Raw genomic sequence first — 19,840 nt, forward strand, 5'->3', positions numbered from 1 at the left:
ACTTCGCTTATTTTTAAAGTAAAACGAAGTGCAGATTATTCGTCTCAAATCAACGCACTATCTTTGAGAGTGCATTGTTTACCTCGTCATCAATATCTGCACTTCGTTTCACTTTAAAAATAAGTGAAGTATCATCAGCAAACAATACAATCTCATGGCTATCATCTTCCACAAACGGTAGATCATTACTATATATAAGAAACAAGAAAGGACCGAGAAAAGAACCCTGCGGGACACATATTCTCACAGGTTTACCCGAACACTGTTCGGCATTTACATCGACTATCTGAACTCTTTCGCTTTTAACAGATTAAGGGCTCTATATTTACTCCATAATGCTTTAGTTTTAGGAGTAAAGTTTCATGGTGGACGCAGTCAAATGCTTTGGACAAATCACAAAAAATGCCCAATGCATCCTGTGCTCTTCCCAGTCGTCAAAGATGTGATCAATGAGTCTAATTCGTCTAAAACGAAATTCATGTTACTGGGATCGAGTAAAGTTGTTGAAAAAATTGATCGTCTCAATCTTAAAATAGTTATTAATAATAAAGAAAAGCGTCCATGAGGTTCGTAATTTAGGAATTTTGAACAGAATCGTAAGTCTAATCTTTTTATCTCTTTCTCTCTATTATGTATGATGTTTTGAAGTGAAATATCTCATAGAAGAGAAATTTAAATAAATATATTATGAGATGTGCTGACTGTGCTGTTTTGGCCATATAAATTAAGAATCTATGTGGTATCTACCCCGCGTTTGCTCACTGTATGAATTGTCATGTGTAACAACCGAGCGAGCCACGGCCCGAGCCGTTATCGGTCTTTGTTCATGCTCAAAAGCGCCTCGGTAAGTTTACCGCGCGCACTCAGGACGGTTGTTTCGCCTCTCTGTTCGACGAACGGCGGAATCTTTTTCTGTTTCTAATAGTAAGGGTATCTTCAATATTCTGAATACAGAACTTAAAATGCCAAAGGCGTTCTCCCTTCTTCTTCTTCCCTTTCAGAGCGCCATTTGTTTCCGAAGCAGTAGTAGTATCTAGTATATTATAAATGACAAGAAAAATAATTCTAAGGAATAAATTTTGAGAAAACAAATATCTATTATGCCTTTTTATGCGTTTAATCTTCTTATTCTCGACAGCCTGTACAGTTTTTGTTTACTTGTTTTAGTTTTTTTTTGTACAAATCGTAGAATTAATATAAAGGCAGTGGTGGCTATAGCATTCCGAACATACCGGTCTTATGCAAAGCTATAAGCTATATAATATAAGCCGCGTTAGGCACGTGCAGTCTTTGTTCGACTTCACGTTAAGCCTATCGAAGATGACACACTTTTTGTGCTATCGAGTCTGCGGCACACAAGAAAGTCTACATTGCGCGCAAAATGTCTGTGGCAGATATTTCACAGACTCAACGCACACGACGTACACTTTCGCTCATTTTGTTGGCAGAACTGTAGATCCCTACACACGCAATGGAAGTACAGATATTGCGGTGTATTATTTCGTACCTGAGATTTATATATATCTTCAAGAAGAAGAAATAGAGACAGTTCATCCTATTCTTTCAGAACGATTATTAAAGGGACTGTTTCATATTTAACATTCAGTTCTAAAACGAAATCCAAATAAATTTGCACACTTCGTCCCACAATTTTCATTTTAAATTTCTGGCATGATACTCTGCCAAGAATCGATACATCGATGTTGACAGACTAAAGTGAGCGTCGTTTGCTCTAACGCGTGTTAACGCGAATGTTGTATGTTTTTGGCGCACTTTTTGTGCGGCGCGGTGTGGCGCGATCTGTCAGATATTTTGTGTGTCAGACTTTTTAGCGGTACTGCATATAATTCTATATGTTTTACTATCACAGGCTAAAAAGTGCGTCACGGGTAGTCTGTCGTCTGCGATAGGCCTTAAGCTGAGAGCTCGAAGCTGGCTCAGCCGGCCTCCCGCGGCATACGTGACGCTTCCTCCCGTGGCCAATCGCTCAGTCACTACTGTAGATATTTCTAAGTCAAAATAATTTCCGGATAAGTAATCGACACATCATACACTAAACCGTTCTCCGAAACATGCTGCATCTTATGATACCTATAAGTATTATTTCGATCAGCCCAGTAGTTTCCGTAGTATAACCGAAGAAAAAACCTTCCTCTATCTTATGACAAATGAGATAACATGATTGGAAGACACTTTTGTGGAAGGAGTATCCATAGTACAAAAAGTAAATGGTGTTAAAACGAAGTTTCTCAAACTGAAATTTCTGTAAAAAGAATATTTCATAAAATATTTAATTAAACATTTTATGTGATTGTAATAAAAACTTATTCTGCCGATAAATATCAATTTTTATGTAGAGCCACAACGTGAGAGGTGAACAAGACATACCAAGATTTACGATCGATGCGTCACTCGGATGGTTGGCTCAGTTGGTAAGAGAGCTCAGACGGAATCCGAGAGGCGCAGGTTCGAGTCCCGTATCTTCCGTAAATTTTGGTACAAAGTAAATTTGTATATCAATATTTATATTATAAAAATTAAGTATTAATGTATATAATTGATCAATGTTTATTTACCTGGATCAGCTTGGAAGCTCTGAAAATTTTTACAAAAATTAGTAAAATGTATACAATCAATTTAATGATGGAAATTTTGAATTTGGATTTCTGGGTGGTCGGAGTCAAAAGCTATTCAAGTTCAAACATTTTCCATAGAGTACATTGAAAATGAGGTTTGTTCACTAGAACATGTCACATTGTTGACATTTTTACTTATTGGAGCATTTTATCAAAGTTTTAACTAGCTAGGTACTATATCTCATATGCTTAAACATGCATACATATAGGAGAAGGTAGGGCAGCCTCGTACAGTTTTTATGTATTTTTTATAGGATTTTCTCTGGTATCAATAACTGTTTCTATTTATTACTTACTTATCACAAAATACTTTGTAATAACCAAATAATACTAAGTAAAAAAGACAATTACATAGATGTAGTTAGTTAACTTAACAGTCTTTCTGTTCAGTCATATTAGTATTATGCATGATGTTACACGTAGATCGACACAAAGTCATCATTATTGTAAATCGACTTGTTAAACGGCCATATTCTAGTTTTTTCATAAGCACTGGTATTCCTACCATTGAATGACTCCACATAAGGTATCTTTATGAGTTTTGGGATATTATAAATAGTACCTGGATGACCGAGCCATGCTCAGATTTTTAAGAAGGTACAAAACTTGAACAAAAATATCTAATAGGACATCTGGATTCGAACCGGAGTCTGCTGCTTTACGGATCACCCAATCTCGCCCCCGAAACTACCTGTATACTAAATTTCATTAAAATTAGGTATATATATATATATATATATATATATAAGAATTGCTCGTTCAAAGATTGTCTTTCCTGGGTTGGAAACGTGTCAGTCATTGAATGCTATTTTTAATTTTGACTTAAATGGTCAAAATACTTGAAGTATTCGAATGGTTGAAGGCGATGTGTTGTGTGAGGTGGAAAGGAAAGGCACACAATCCCTATGTAATAAGATTACCTGCGCAGTATTTCCAGGTAACGATATGGGTATTGGGTACCTTCTAAAAAACGCGTAAAGTGTACCCTATAAAAAAGAAGTTGATACTGGGATCCATTAAATCAGAGATATCAGCAATAAGTAGCGAGGACACGCGCCTCAGAGCCTTGGTTTGTGGGCTGGTATAAAGGATTATCACGCTAAGCTGATCCACGCGACAAAAATTTAAAATAGTTAATGGAGCCTCTCAATAATCTTGGTTTCACTACTTCTAGAAACTAATTCGCTAAAGTACTGCCTAAAACAAAAGTTAAAATAATAAATACACTAAAGTATACTTACAATTTCAATGATAGCAGAAATGAAGAGAGCTACGCAAATAAATTTGAACATTATGGCTTCTGTTCTGAATCTTTACTGCTTTCGGTTATAACGGCATTTGCTATTTATCGGAATTCACAAATTATGCCGCGGCTGTATTGGTGGAAATTTATTACAATATTAATCGATTGTTAATCTACGAATCTACATATTATTTTAAAAATATTATTAACTTTAAATTGTAGAACTATTTGGAAATTAATTACATGTTTCGTTCGATCAATTTATCATGAATATTTATAATTTTGAAAAAAATATCGCGTCCATAGTTCCTGAAAAAGTATTACTTTCGAACTACCTATTACTTCCAAATATATATAAATATATACTAAAATTACAACTATCTACAAAATTTTAACTATTGTGTCTCAATTTATTTTTGGTAAAGTTATGTATGTACGTACATACTACATAGGCGCATTAGTAAATTTTCTAGAAACTGCCATAACCATAATGTTAACATCAGCAACAAACAAACTTATTATGCCGACTACTCGGCTGAGTCTAGTTAGTAAGTCATAACATATTGCAACAGCACTTTGTAAAAGTCATGAAGTTGCATCAGTTCTCTGTTCAGTCATCTGCCGATATTAATACAATACTTGTGCTGCAGAAGAGGGCCATTCGCGTTATTTATAATCTATTTATTTATTTATTTATTTATTGAAAAGACCAACAGCATAAATATTACAAATTAGTCTTAAAAATTTGTGTACATATAATAGCCAATTACAGGTCTCTCTATATAAACAAAAATCAAGTAATGAGTTTTCAACTTAAATTACTTTAACTTATAAACAAAAAAATCGACTTATGAATTTCAACTTAGTTTACTTTAACATAATAATATGTATAGTTTAAACATTAAAAGAATAATATTATGCGTATGAATGCGAATTTAATATTTATATCTATTATTATATTATGTTATAATCGGTTATAGTGTTTATTGTATGTTTGGATGTGTATGTGTGCGTGTGTTAATGTACCTATTTGTTAGTTTTATATTGCTCCAGTAACATTTTTCGTATCTAGTGTATTCATTAATATTTTAATAATTTCTTTTTTGAAGATATTTTTACTGCGATTATTAATGTCGACATTCGAAAAAACTTCGTTGTAATGCATACAAATTCTGTTAATGGGAGAATTTTTACCATAGTTCGTAGTGTAAAATGATAATGAAAAAAGAGGCGTATTTCTCGTTCGTTTTAGTGGTACATTGAAGTTAATACTAGCAAGTAATGTTGGGGAGTCCAGAAGATTATTTATTATATTAAATAAGAACATTGTATCTAATATCGTTCGTCTGTCTGCTAGTGAAATTATATTATGATGCATGCAGCATCTTTATAGTTGGAAAAAAAATTATGACGAAAGTTAAGGTGCCTTATAAATTTAGCTTGAATATTTTCAAGGTTTTCAATATATGTTATATAATGGGGCGACCAGGTCTAGGTCCTAAAGAATCATTGAGAGCAAAATTTAAAGAAATTAACATCTCCAATATATTCTTGACTAGAATGCCCGTGAGGTCGTTCGTTGGACGCTTTAGCAAAAATACTATGCCTGCATTTAGTCTAAATGTTTTCTCGACCTTTCGTTTTTGTTGTTATTGAATATTCATGGAAAATTTTAATTAAATATTGTAAACCATTTTGAATATATATTATCCAGCTGTATGTACCTTATTCAACAAATAAATAATTGACTGATTGATTGAACGCTCCGCTGCTAATGAAATGAAGGAACAATATGTCTTTTGTTACATGGTATGCCCAAGTTATTAACGATTCAGTAAATTTTTTTGGTGTTTTTATGTGTGTGTTTTATTTTTTTATTTGTTATTTGCTGGCGCTCTTCTTGACGCTGAGCAACTGCGAGCCGGCGACCATTTGCCTCATCTGCTGTCTCAGAAGCACGCTGATTATCTATTAGGTGGACATGCTCGTGCCGTCGAGAAGCTGCTTCTTCAAGTGTTTCAGCGACATGCTGAGAAGCCATATGCTCCGCGTTCTCTTGACGCTAACAAAATGCTTCTTCAGATGCTTTAACAGCACGTTGAGAGGCCATACGCTCTGTGTTTTCTTGACGTCGAGAAGGTGTATCTTCAGGTGTTTCAGAGACACGTTGAGAGGCCATACACTCTGCGTTTTCTTGACGCCGACAGGTTACTTCTTCAGGAGTCTCTGATGCAGTTGCTATGCGGACAGCATTTTCTTAACATCGAGCATCAGCTTTCGCAGCATCACTCTTACTTCTGCCTGACGTGCTGCTTGCTACACACGTCTACGCTGTTCAGTATGAACATTCAATTCTTGCCTTCATAGCTCGCTCGCTCTTTGAGAGCTCTGTGAAAGATTTGATTTGCGTCTGCGAGTCATAATTACACTAAAATTATTAAACTTATCTAGCTATCTAAGTAGCTATAGACTTAAAAATAATTAAACTACCTTCGCTAAAAAAATAAGCAAAGAAACGTAAGTAATGTCGCGTAGCAGCGACAGGGACGGCTGGTAAAGTTACCAAGAGCAGCTTTCGACAACGCTCAGGACTTGCGTGTTCTGGTCGGGTAACCATAAAGCTGCTCGCCAATTTTGTCAACGTGCTTTGAATTTGAACGGGTGATTTGTCGCTTAAAAAACCTATATTTATATTATAGCGGTAAGCGGAGGCACGGTTATATTTTTTCTTTAGCTTTAACTGCAAACAGTTCAGTTATTTGCCCAGCGCCGTGATTCGGTATGCCTGTTTTTGCAGTTAAAGCATTAACTCACGCATCGACCCGGCTAATCTGCCACCGATCAGTACTCTTAAGCTCTGTAGCTTGGTATAAAAATATCCGTGCCCTGTAGTATCAGAACGACTATTGCAAGGGTACCTACCCAAGGGCAGGATGCAAAAAAAGGAACGCATTCTATCTCAATCTGCTGAATTGTAGAGCAATATGCGGCGGTCTGTGACGTGGCAATCGGATAGGCACTACACTCCTGACCAGGCAATGGTCGCAGGTTACGAGAGGAGCGCCGATAGATACCTGGTAACTACCGGGCTGTGTAGTCAGGAAAAGATCTAATAAGGACGGCATGTGGCTATCCAAACCGCATTGCGACTCAACCAATTAAGACAGACCATACGCCAGTGCAAAATTATGCACAGATCGCCCTGCGTAATCTGTAATACGTGACCCAAGCCATTCGGCATTGTAACCGTTGAAATCAGCCAAGAATATGATTTCAGCGGAGGGAATCTGTGCCAGCACCTCGTCAATTACCATTAAAACGCAGCCCATGAGATGATCCGTTTATGCGATACCACTATGGGACCTGTAGATACACGCATAGATGCGGACGCGGTCCTCAAAATCTACACGGGGCCAGAGAGTAGACAGGTCCCTCAAAATTGCTGAGACGGCGACAGCAGATATCCTCCCTAACGTACACATATCCCGGCATTTGGCATGAGGGAAAAATTATGCTCAAATTTGTATCCGGGCTACTTCGAGATATCTAGGTCTCCGAATGGAAACACAAGGCCGGTTGCTCAGTTTCAAGCTGGTGGTGGACGGCGTTTAAATTGGAGTGTATTCGCCTGATGTTCCAAAAGTTCACAATAATGCGTGAGAAAAGAAAATATTTTATTATTATATTATGTTTATAACTCTACTCACAATAATGAATAAAATATTAGAGGCTTTTTATATTGCATATGGAAATTTATTTTTGCAGCTATATTGTTATTTCAAAGTTTATTTAGTGATAATTTACATAAATTTATTTTTCATTACTCATACTCGGAAAGTATTGTTGTTTTGATCTGATTATTGGCCTCTGGATCTGTTACTTCCCTCCACAGAGAGGGATAAACTCATACAAATTACTTCCCACCCAAGGGCCGGAATGAACTTTAAAAATAGAACGGCTGTCAGCTGTGTAGAGTTTTATGTAAAAGAAAAACTAATAAAAAAAAATGCTGCGGCCATGTGACTTTCTAAACAGCCAGTGTGAACTTAGCACAAACTTCTTTGAGTGGAATAAGGCGCAAAAAATAACAGGTACGCGGTGAGTTCCATATTTAAAATTAAAAAAGTCGACATAAATTGTCCTAATTTGACAATTAATTTTTAATAGGTACTACTAATATTATTACATATTACTAGCTGACCCGACAGACGTTGTTCTGTAAATAATTAAAAAAATACTGTTTTATAGGAATTCGCCAATAATATTTCAAAACATCAAGAATTACTTCGTATGCTCCTTGTTGTTATAATGAAATTGTTTCACAGTGGAACTGTCAAACCGTGCGTCACTCAATTCTCTCATAGAAAATATGATTCATACAAAACAAATATTGAAAATAAAAATAATAATGGGTCCCAAATCGAAATAAAAACTATCCTATCTCTCAAGTTAGACTAAACTGCACTCCAAGAAGTGATCCCCATTAAAATCCGTTCATTAGTTTAGGAGTCCATCGCGGACAAACAACGTGACACGTAATTTATATATATTACTAGCTGACCAGACAGACGTTGTTCTGTACATAATAAATAAAATACCGTTTTTGATGAATTTGTCAATAATTTTTCATTGTAACATAATAATATGCTCCTTGTTGTTATAATGAAATTGTTTCACAGCAGAACTGTCAAACTGCGCGTCTAAAATACTCTCACAGAAAATATGTCCAAACAAAACAAATATTGGAAATAAAAATAATTATGGGTCCCAAATCGAAATAAAAACTATCGTATCTCTTAAGTTGGACTAAACTGCACTCCATGAAGTAATCCCCATTGAAATCCGTTCATTAGTTTAGGAGTCCATTGAGGACAAACATTGTGACACGAGATTTATATATATTAAGATTTGCTAACCCGGCAAGCGTTGTTTTGCCATGTATGTTATTTCTAGGAAACATTTTTTTAATTCAATACAAATAACTATCTTCTGTAAGTGTGCGGGGATATATTTATAATCGAAAGCGTTATAAACAATAAAAGTATGTTTTATTTTGCTTAATAAATAAATCTTTATTAAAGTAACCAATATCTTTTAAACTACAATCTTTGATAGCTATCTAAACATCAAAAATCATATCAATTGCGGCAGTTGATAAAAAAATTAATCTCTCAGCGCAATAGAGTGTACAATATTCTTGGTTAGTCCGTCTTTAGCCAACTACAAACTAACTATATGGTTTTTCCACGCGAGAACATGCCACAGTTGTCCGTGAGAAAAGCACAGTGTTTCCAAATCTAAGCCACATACAGACAATGTTTGTCCTTGTGACTTATTGATCGTCATAGCGATTGCCAATCTAATTGGGAATTGAGTGCGTTTGAATTCAATTGGCACATCTGTAGGAATCATAGGGATTCGTGGCAGCAACACATTTTCGTCTTGAAACTTGCCATTCAAGATGATGGCTTCAATAACGTTTTTCATTAATTTTTTTATGACTAATCGTGTGCTATTACATAGCCGTGGTGGGTTTAAGTTACGAAGCAGAATAATCGGAGATCGAATCTTTAATTGTAAATGATGTGGTGGCATGCCTGGCAAATCCAATGAATTTAAAAACTCAATTGGATAATTCACAATCTGGTTGGTATCGCAAACTGCATTAATAGATTTGTATCACACCAAGTCCCCATGCTACAGCTGTTGCATCTTTAAATTTAACCCATTGACGTCCACATTTTTAGCTGCCAAGATCGCTCTTTCTGTGTACGTCGGGAAATATGTGATCGATAAGAGTATTTTGCGAGTCGATGATTGTGCAGAAGTCCGTCTGTAATTGTATGCATCCAGTATTCTCATGTACAGCAACTTTCCCATCGCCAATATCTAACATTTAATATAATTATGCTTATAGCAAATGTAGAATTGAAAGTCCAACTTATATCACTAAGCAAAAATCATGTGAGTGGAGTAATAGCCGTCTGACAGAAATTTGTAAAAAACGTGACAATCTTTTTTACATATGGCGTCAAGACATGAATAATGCAAAAAATAGGCTTATATATAATAAGTACAGAAATAAAACAAATAAATATGCGCAAAGGCTCAAATATACGTACACCATGAAAACAGTTTCGAATAATTTTAATAACCCCCGTATGGTGTGGAAAATAATAAACAATTTGACAGGTAAAATCACAAAAAGTATAGATGAAATTTTAATAAGATCCTTTAGTCTAGAACCATTACAATTAGCAAATAATTTTATACAAGAATTTGATAGAAATGTTAAGAAAATCACCAAAAAATGTCACTTCGGAAAACTGCTAAGCCCTAATGTATATAATAACATTGCTGACCGCACTATCTGGATTGGAAAAGCAACAAAGGAAGAAGTAAGTCAAATTTAAAAAAAAAAATATTGATAAAAGTCCAGGTTATGATGACATACGAGCCTATGACCTAAAATATATTTCAGAAAAGATGGTCCCAATATTAACACACCTCATAAACTGCTCCATCTAACTGGCATTTATTCAGACCTGTTAAAGATAGGAATAGTACGACCAATATATAAAAAAGGCGAAAGGAATGATTACAATAATTATCGTCCAATAACAATTTTATCGAGCATAAATAAAATAATAGAGCGATATATTTGTGATAAAATAAATGCTTTTCTAACCAAAAACAATATAATAAACGAAAATCAATTTGGTTTTCAAAAAAACAAGAGTACTTCGCAACTTCTAGAAAAATTCTCTAATGAAATAAATGGTCACCTAAATAATAAACTAAATATATTAGTGATGTTTATTGATTTCAGCAAGGCTTTTGATGTTCTAAATTACGACATATTTTTTGAAAAGCTCTCGCAAAATGGGATACAGGGACCATTTCTTAACTTAATCAAAAGCTATCATAATAATCGTTGTACATCACTGAAAGTATTAAACACTAAAAGCACTATGATACCTACACTAAGCGGCTGTGCTCAAGGCTCAATCTTAGGTCCTTTAGAATACTTACTATATGTAAATGATATGTGTGGTGTAATCACAAAAGCCTCAGTGTACCAATTTGCAGATGACACTTGTTTGGTTGTTGCAAACAAAAACCTTAAATTAGCAGAACATGATATGCAATCAGATTTCAATAATATGTGTATGTGGGCTCATGATGTCGGATTGGTTTTTAATATTGACAAAACTAAACTTATGTATGTACATTCGTCTCATCATAAAACACAAAATGAACCCGCTATTATCGCCCACCACCACCGTTGTTTCCACAATCCAATACAGACGTGTGATTGTATTAAAATAGAAAATGTACAAGAATACTCGTAACTTGGGCTTGTGATTGATAATAGACTCAATTGGGGACCTCATAAAAACCATGTTTGTGCTAAATTGAGATCGGTGCTTTGTAAACTTGCATATTTAAAATATAAGTTACCTTATAGTGCCCTAAGATTATTATATATGGCTCTGGCGGATTCCGTTATAAACTACGGACTAAGCAGTTACGGAAGGGCGTACAAGTCATATATACAATTACAAAAAATAATTCTTAAAACTATCGTTCCAAATTATTTTTATAAACACAAAGAAAATACGGACCTTGCACTATTTAAACATTGCAAGGTTATAAATGTCTATGATAAAGTGAAATTCCGTATATTGTCAGATATAAATGAATCTAAATTCCTTCGAGAAATTCACAGACTGCCTCATCTAAGACAATTTACAGGAACAAACATGTCATTTAAATTACCTATATCTACAAATATATATGGCACCAGAGCAAACAACTACGTCATTCCTCTATACTTAAACGAGACTCCCTTAGAGATTCAAAAATTTTATATAAATAAAAATAAATATAAGTCATCGTTAAAAAAGTACTTTTTACAAAATCCTTAGTTAATATAATTGTATCTGCGGTAAGCTAAGTAGACAACTAATTTGTAATTACTGACATTTAGTTGATAATTATTTTTTGTTTTACATTTTATTGATTTCTATACTACTTTGTTTAAAATTGTAATTTAACATCTTGTAATAACTGTATTAATTGAAAGTAATTGTTGTTTTCTTTTTAAATATTATGTAATTTAATTCTAAGCGGCTTCACACACAGATAAGCTTCCTAAAGTTTAAGTGTGTATTATTATATTGTAAGCTATAACTATATTGTATTTTAAATAAATATTCTAAAAAAAAAACAGTTGTTTACAGAATGTTACGGCAGATGGATCCTGAAGCATTTGAACGCGCATGTTCACCGTAAGTTGTGTGCCATTGTGCATTCATCCCAGATAATAATTTTACATTGTTTCAGCACTGTGGCCATAGACGATTATTTTTTTATGTTGCACACTGCATCTGGATTATTTTGAATATTCAATGGAAGCTTAAATGCTGAATGAGCAGTTCTGCCTCCATCTAATAAAGTAGCTGCAATGCCAGAAGATGCAACGGCCAATGCGATGCCATTTTTTGATCGTATTTCGGCAAGAACTAGCGAAATAAGGAATGTTTCGCCAGTTCCACCTGGTGCATGTAAAAAAAAAATACTCCTTGTCCTGCCGAAACTGCAAGCATGATGCGGTCGTAGATAATTTTTTGTTTATCATTTAGTAGTGGAACATTGCGACTAATAATGCTTGCTATTTCTACAGTATCGTACTGTAGTTTACGATTCATATCTTTGTTGAGTAAATCAGATGCACTTCGATTCGGTGAGCTCATACCTAAATGACTGATTGGTAAATTCGCAATTGCAATGCAAAGATCCTCGATAGCTATCAATGCTTCATTGTACTTTGCATCACTGAATGATATTCTTAGATCGTTGCACCTTGTACGATATCGATACAACATATCATCAATCATTGAATCTTTCTGATTATCCCACAACATTTGTGCTCGTGCCGGGATACATGTAGTCAGTACTATAGCAAATAGTAGACGAATTTGTGTTCCTGTGCAGTTTAATGCTGCTTCAGCAAGCATACTGTCCTAATGGTTGTCGTCTTCTAGCAAGCCTGGAGCAAGGCATGCATCTTTATACGCAGGATACTATTGGCTGAAATGACAATGGTCCGGTGACATTAACCAACAATAGTCGCAGATAAAAGCACTCAGTCTGCCTTGGATTGACTGTATATACTCGACCCAAACTATTTGATTTGAATAAACCGGGGCACGCATCAACTGGTGTCCCTTTCTTGCGGGGAATCCATGTGAAATACCGTGGAACTTCAGAATAGAGCAGTGTTTGTGCGAAGGCACCAAAATCATCCGCGCAATTGCACAGTTAAAAAAATTCGGTGAGTGTAGTTTTTAGTGGATTTATAGCACGATCAAGCGCTGTATCGTTCGTGAAATATACGCGCTGGCCGTTTTCAAGATGGACAGCTAAATGAATAACTGCTGGATCCGGTTCATGAATTGGGAAACCGAAAATACGCCAGACAGCTTCATTGTAGCTGATATACCGGCCAATTTGGTAAATCGTAATTTCATCATTTTGATTCAATGGAGGAGAATAAACATTAGTATTTTCAACCCTAAATACAGCCATATCACTTCCTTTATGCACATACTTGCAAATATATATGATACTCTGCACCGAACTGCAGAACTCAACATTAATATGAGCATCGAATGTTTTGCTCAGCAAAGGTGAATATGGTACCACCCAACGATTATCAATGTCGATGTCTGCGTTGTTGATAGTTTTAACGAAAGATTGTCCGCCATTTTCGGTACTTCTTCAACGATATATTGGATATCCGTCAACATGTGTGACCGTATCGTTAGTAATATCTTTAGGAAAACGCTTTGTACATTTTCCGTCTATCATGCAAGGTAATGAAGGATTCAGATTTCCGCACGGACCATTAATCATGTTTGTAGTAACAATATCAAATAGTAATTGATCAATAGACGGATCAAACTATCGATGTCTTCAGCACGTATTTTGTCGACGAACCAAATTAAAATGTGAGCATGAGGTAATCCACGCTTTTGCCACTCAACTGAATACATCCAACAAGATGTGGGGCCAAATATATGCAATTTGGTAATAAAGTTAATTAAAGACTTTAATTTTTGATTAAACACACGTGCTGTAATATCATGACGATGTATTGTATTTTGTCCTGGTAATAGCAACGATGTAATTTCCGGCCATTTTGGATTACATGTAAAAGTGATAAAAAGACACGGTCGTCCATATTCACGCACGAAACTCATAGCATCCTGTATGTATTCTTGCATGTGACGTGGACTACCTATGTACGATGATGGTAAGATAACAGAGTTACCAATTTCGGCAGTGTCAGCGTTGTTCGCAATAGCTTCTCGCATGTGAATATATTCTTCCGCACGCAGCTTCTGTTGATTATATCGCAAGTATCGTAGTCGTTTACTCTCTATCTTCACATACATGTCCACCGACCATAAATTGTTGGCAAAGCTCACGACATCGTAAAATGATGTTTTCTTGGCAGCGTCTAATCATCAAACGATATGAATAAAAATCCTTCGAGCTAACGTTCTTATTTGTTTCAGCTCCTGTAATAATATATAATATTTAAATTAATTGAAGATTTATTCTTTAATAATAAAATAATTATGTTGTTAATAATGAAAGAATGACCTTTTACGGGATCTCGTTGTTTAATGTTTACGCAATATCCATCTTGTCCCTTCCAGAAAATTAGTGGATATTGGAGAGCGTCATATGAACGATGGGAATCACTGATGAACTGAAGATCATTATTTCTTCTTCGAATCACGATTTGTCGCGTAGCTGTACGTTCGCCAACCATGATTCCAGCAACGTCTTCAACAACAGGTGCGTTGAATCTACGTACATGCTCTACAGCTGGTGTACACCACACCTTTTATAACTCTATAACTGAAACACATGATAATAATTCAATTCACAAAATGAATTCACGTTTTTATATACACAGTAAAATATTTTGTGTCATTGCGTCAAAAAACTTAATTTTTATGTTAAATATTTAACACTTTTTTGTGTTGATTTAACAGAATAGATTTTAAATTTCACATAAAAGTGTTGAATATTTAACACTAAAATTTTCAACACTAAATTATTTGACGCAATGACGCAATTTTTTTTACTGTGTATAAAAAATGTAAATATAAATATAAATAATTTATAAAGATGATTTTAGTTTATTAGCAATCTTTATATCATATGATATTGCAAGCGAAACAAATTCACTCAACAAAATATTCATATATATATTAATATCGCGATACAAAAGTAACTTGATCGTAGATGGGTGAAATTTTGAAGTTGTATGTATTTTTTAATGCTGACTCATAATCAAACAAATTTAAAAAAAAAATTCGTGTGGACTATCCTTAACATTTAGGGGGGTGAAAAATAGATGTTGTCCGATTCTCAGACCTACCCAATATGCACTCAAAATTTCATGAGAATCGGTCAAGCCGTTTCGGAGGAGTTCAATGTTTAACACCATGACACGAGAATTTTATATATTAGATCTATGAATAGTTTAGATAAAGAAAAAGTTTTATTTTCCTCATATTCGAAATGAAAAGTATTTAACACGGGTAAAATATCAATTCCTACTCGGACTATAGCCGTCTAAATACCTCGGGAATAGATTCTTTCGACCCTCGGTTAACAATTTACTATTATAGAAAAAATATAAATGCTTATTTTATTTTTCCTGATCGATTTACTTGATAGATTACAGGATTATTCGCAAATAATGGGGGGCTGGGGCCGTCGATAAATAAATATAAATATAATAAATAGTATAAATTGTTCTAAATATTTAATTTCCTCAAATATTTCAAAAATCTAAGTGTAACACATTAATTATAGACCCTTACGTGTCGAAACACGTAGGCATCATATCAAAAAATACACTTATGTTCAAGTTTAGCCGTATCAGCATTTTCATCAAGTCTACAGTACTGTGTAAGCTAAAAAATTAACTATCCTACTTACGCTTTTGTATACTTATAGTGCGGTTCAATTTCAAGACTATTTTGTAGGGAGACACTTAGAATCAGTTTTAGAAACCTCATCCCAAAATTTCACGAATGTACCTATATGTATGAGCTCCACGTATGCATTGGTGATACAGCAAGTCCATCACTTGCCACTAGATGTCTCTGTAACTTAAATTTACATACTTTTCAGATTTCTAAATAATAATATCAAATAACTAGCCGTTCCCGCCTGCTTCGCTGGGCGAAATTTAGAAGGAAATATTTTTTTTTATTCATATTGATATTTTTATTATTTTCCTTTGAAAAATGTTCATAAAAGAAAAACAGCAGTAAAGAATGAAGCTACGTTGAAATTTGAAAAATAAATATTAATATATAAGATAAATCATCTAGGATATATTTCGCATCGAATGCTGATAGTTTCATGTCAATGCGATCAGTGGCTTAGGCGTGAAAGAGCCTCAAATAAAGACCATTTTCATTATATATATTATATCGATTTAATAGATATACATAGATTTGGTGGAGTGCTATCTCAGAAGAGAGGAGATCAAGATGTTGTAATTGTATACCTTAGCCAACCGGGGCCGGAGAGAAACTACTGTGTAACTCATAGGGAGTTTCTGGGCGTGGTGAAGACATTACAACATTTCAAAAATACTTGTTGGGTCGCAAATTTCCTCGTAAGGGCTGATCGTGCCGCCTTGAAGTGGTTACTAGAATTCAAGAATCTGGAAGAACAAGTGGCCAGATGGATTGATCAACTTCAAGAGTATGACTTTCGAATCGAGCATCGAGGAGGAAAAAGCAATGCAAACGCAGATGCTTTATCAAGAAGACCATGTCCGATGGAATGCAAACATTGCATTCGTCAGGAGGAGAAGGAGAATCCTATGATCCGGCTGACCAGAACAGATTCCATCGACGAAAATTGGAGCAAAAATGTAATGAGGACAGCTCAGGAAAATGATAATTACTTGGGGTAGATTATTTACCGTAAAGTATGAAAGCAATAATACGTTTAGTATAAGTTTATCATAGATAAACAATTGGTAATTTTAAAGTCATATAAGTCAGATAACCCTCACTTATGGGATTAATTATAAAAAAATAATTTATAACCAAAATTTATGAACGATACGGGACTCGATCACGCGCCTCTCGGGTTCCGTCCGAGCGCTCTTTGCATAACCATGGAGCTATCGTCTATTCGTGTGTGAAGTATTTTTGTTGTAGGGAAACCTGTTGTACCTTGGCACTATGTGTACCTAGGCCACTAGGCTGATTACAAAAATTCCCGCGATGTTAAATTCTGTTGTCTAGTGTTTTCTGTACGTCACTACTGACTATTCAATTTTAAAGTAGTCACTTACCGCCATTAAGCGGATTGTTGTTGTTATCGACGTTAAAAATGTTATACGACGTTATAATTTCTTAATTTTATTTATCGCGTGCGCCGGTCATGCGCATGTCGGTGACGCGAAACCATAGGATTTTCCCTACCAAAATGTGTCCAACGCGGCGAAAGAAGTTTTCACTTCAATTATTTTGATATCTACTATAAAAGCATACTTACAATTGCATGTATACAATTATTATTAAATTGACCTGTATTAGTAACATTAAAATGTCGGATTGAATTAAAGAATTCTAGTTTTTCTTTTACTATTACATATTTATTTTTAAATTAAATTAAACATCACAATTTTTTTTCCACACCATCTTCAGATCCCATTTAGGATCTAGGGCAAAGAATTCATTATTATGTATTCTTTGTACAAGCCAGGGGTACTGCATTTGCATTTGAAACCCATGTTGTTCAGTGCGTCTTAGAATAAGACTCAGTAGATACTTACAGTCCTAACGACAAGGTTGTGGAAATTTGGAGCACCATTTATAGTTAATAGTCTCATCCCTTATATCATAAAAAAATGGGCTCGACCGCGAACTCACACTGATGAAGAACCTCGATTACATCGATAGAACGTGAGTACTAAATATTATATATGTAGTACAAACAGGGTAGGGGATGATAAATGGGGCCGAATACTCACGCATCGGGATATACTATACTGTATTTAGGTATGGATTAGTACAACATGTATAAATATAAGTCAAATAAAATAAATTTCAAGTTTATGCTTGTATAATATTTATTGAAATAAATGATAATATATGTTCAAAATTAGCGTCATCTAATTTGAATTAACGGCATCACCTGAAACAACACACACAATTATAATAATAAACACAGAATAAAACTGAAAATTAATAACGAGGCAATTAATAGCATAGCTTGTACTATTCCTGTCCAATATTAGACTTGCTTGTATTTACACGCAATGTAAGTAATTTATTGACCTGCCTTGAATTATATCAGTGTTTGGCACTTGTCACTACAAGTCAGCAGATTGGGATAGGATGCTAACCTTTTTTGCATTCTACTCTTGGGATAGGCTTTGTTTTTGCAGTGGCCGATGTGATACTACGGGGCATGGATATTTTAATACCAAGCTCTGTAGTATCGATCGGTGGTAGACCACAGCCCTGGTTCGATGTGTCAGCTTAAGAAATAGCTGACTGTAAATATAGGCGTTGCGAACATGGGTTACAGCACTAGGCAGAAAGGATCCTAACTGCAAAGTTCTAAAGAGGAAATACAACCGTGCTTCCAGTTTCTTTATGCGGCAAAATCGCCTGCGCGAAATGAGAGTGAGAATGGCCTGGGAGTTAAGGCGCTCCATTAGTACCTTTCATTATTTGGGCTTCCCGATGGTTTAAGAGAGTGGATCACCAAATTCATTACTGGGCACAGCATAGTGATTGTTGTCCTCGGATTTTGCACAAACCCGAAGCCTGTTAACGCTTGAGTTCCCCAAGGCTGTGTGTTATCCTCTACCTATATTGTTTCTTCTACATATCGATGACGTTTTATTAGAATTGACATAAAATAGACGAAATTCACTTCAACACGGATAATTAGTTCACATTAATATTGTGCATGGTTGTTGGCATCACAATCACAGACTAAAATTTACCTTAGTGACCGCCGCTACATCCGGATGTTTTAGGTACTTCCCGGGTGCCCTAAAATGATATTATAAAATATAATAAATGTTTTAAAATAAAAAGTATTACTACTACAATTAGGGGTCATTACAGTCAGTGAAATAACAAACTTGAAAAGTAAAAAACGGTTTACTAGTTGTAACTTTATCGAGGAGCGAGGCTATATTAAGCGCGCGGGTTACAGGCGAGGGGTAAGGGATAAGGAGATAAGGAGGAAGGGATAAGGGGGAAGGTAACAGAGAATGTCATGATCACTACACACGTATTTCACATGATATTTTTTTTATTGGTGACCAACCTGACAAGATTTAAAATAAAAATCTTGATTTAGGATAGACCTCCATTTTATTCACATGCTCTAAAACGATTTTCCAACACAATTTATAAACAAAAAGATGATAATAAAGCACATCTTGGATAAAAATTTGTGGAAAATTATACTCTGGTTTCGATGTTGAGCGCGGTGGGGCAAATGACCTGACAATGTACAGCCAATATCAAAAATATTTAATGAGATGTCTGCGTAGGTATTACATAATAACAATTCAATATAAACATACAATAGTGTATATTATGGACAGTATTTTTTTTTAAATATGATAATGATTTCATGTCTAGATTTGAGAGATAGGTACCTAATCTTAAAAACTATCATAATATTATGTAGAGTCAATTACCTTTGTGGCCCTTGCCCGAAGGCAGTGATCTTTTTACTGTTGATCAAATAAATCATATTAATACACAATGAACAGAAGAAAATTAATAAATAGTAAATGTTTCTTATAGTTTCATAATCAAATAATTACTGGCTTTTCCATTTATAAATTATTAATTGACATAACTTATAATACGAATGATTCGAA

At 34.8% G+C, this 19,840-nt stretch overlaps 1 protein-coding gene across 49 annotated transcripts in view; it reads right to left on the reverse strand.

Annotated features, from left to right (window-relative positions):
* The window catches only part of LOC126972369 (keratin, type I cytoskeletal 9-like), a 71,564-nt gene that overhangs the window by 36,807 nt on the left and 14,917 nt on the right, over window positions 1–19,840 (reverse strand). For 16 of the 49 annotated variants that reach the window (XM_050819281.1, XM_050819289.1, XM_050819306.1 and 13 more), the window contains exons 1-2: window positions 3,878–4,067; window positions 2,577–2,595 (exon numbers count right to left, since the gene is read on the reverse strand). In XM_050819281.1, coding sequence (XP_050675238.1) covers window positions 2,577–2,595; window positions 3,878–3,928 — 70 coding nt within the window. In that variant the 5' untranslated portion in view covers window positions 3,929–4,067. Of the gene's footprint in view, window positions 1–2,576; window positions 2,596–3,877; window positions 4,070–18,043; window positions 18,127–18,946; window positions 18,996–19,840 lie in introns of those variants that run through there. The other 33 variants (XM_050819230.1, XM_050819247.1, XM_050819238.1 and 30 more) reach the window with 6 other exon arrangements.

The sequence above is a fragment of the Leptidea sinapis genome, chromosome 2 (assembly GCF_905404315.1).
Source record: "Leptidea sinapis chromosome 2, ilLepSina1.1, whole genome shotgun sequence".
Classification (NCBI taxonomy): Eukaryota; Metazoa; Arthropoda; class Insecta; order Lepidoptera; family Pieridae; genus Leptidea; species Leptidea sinapis.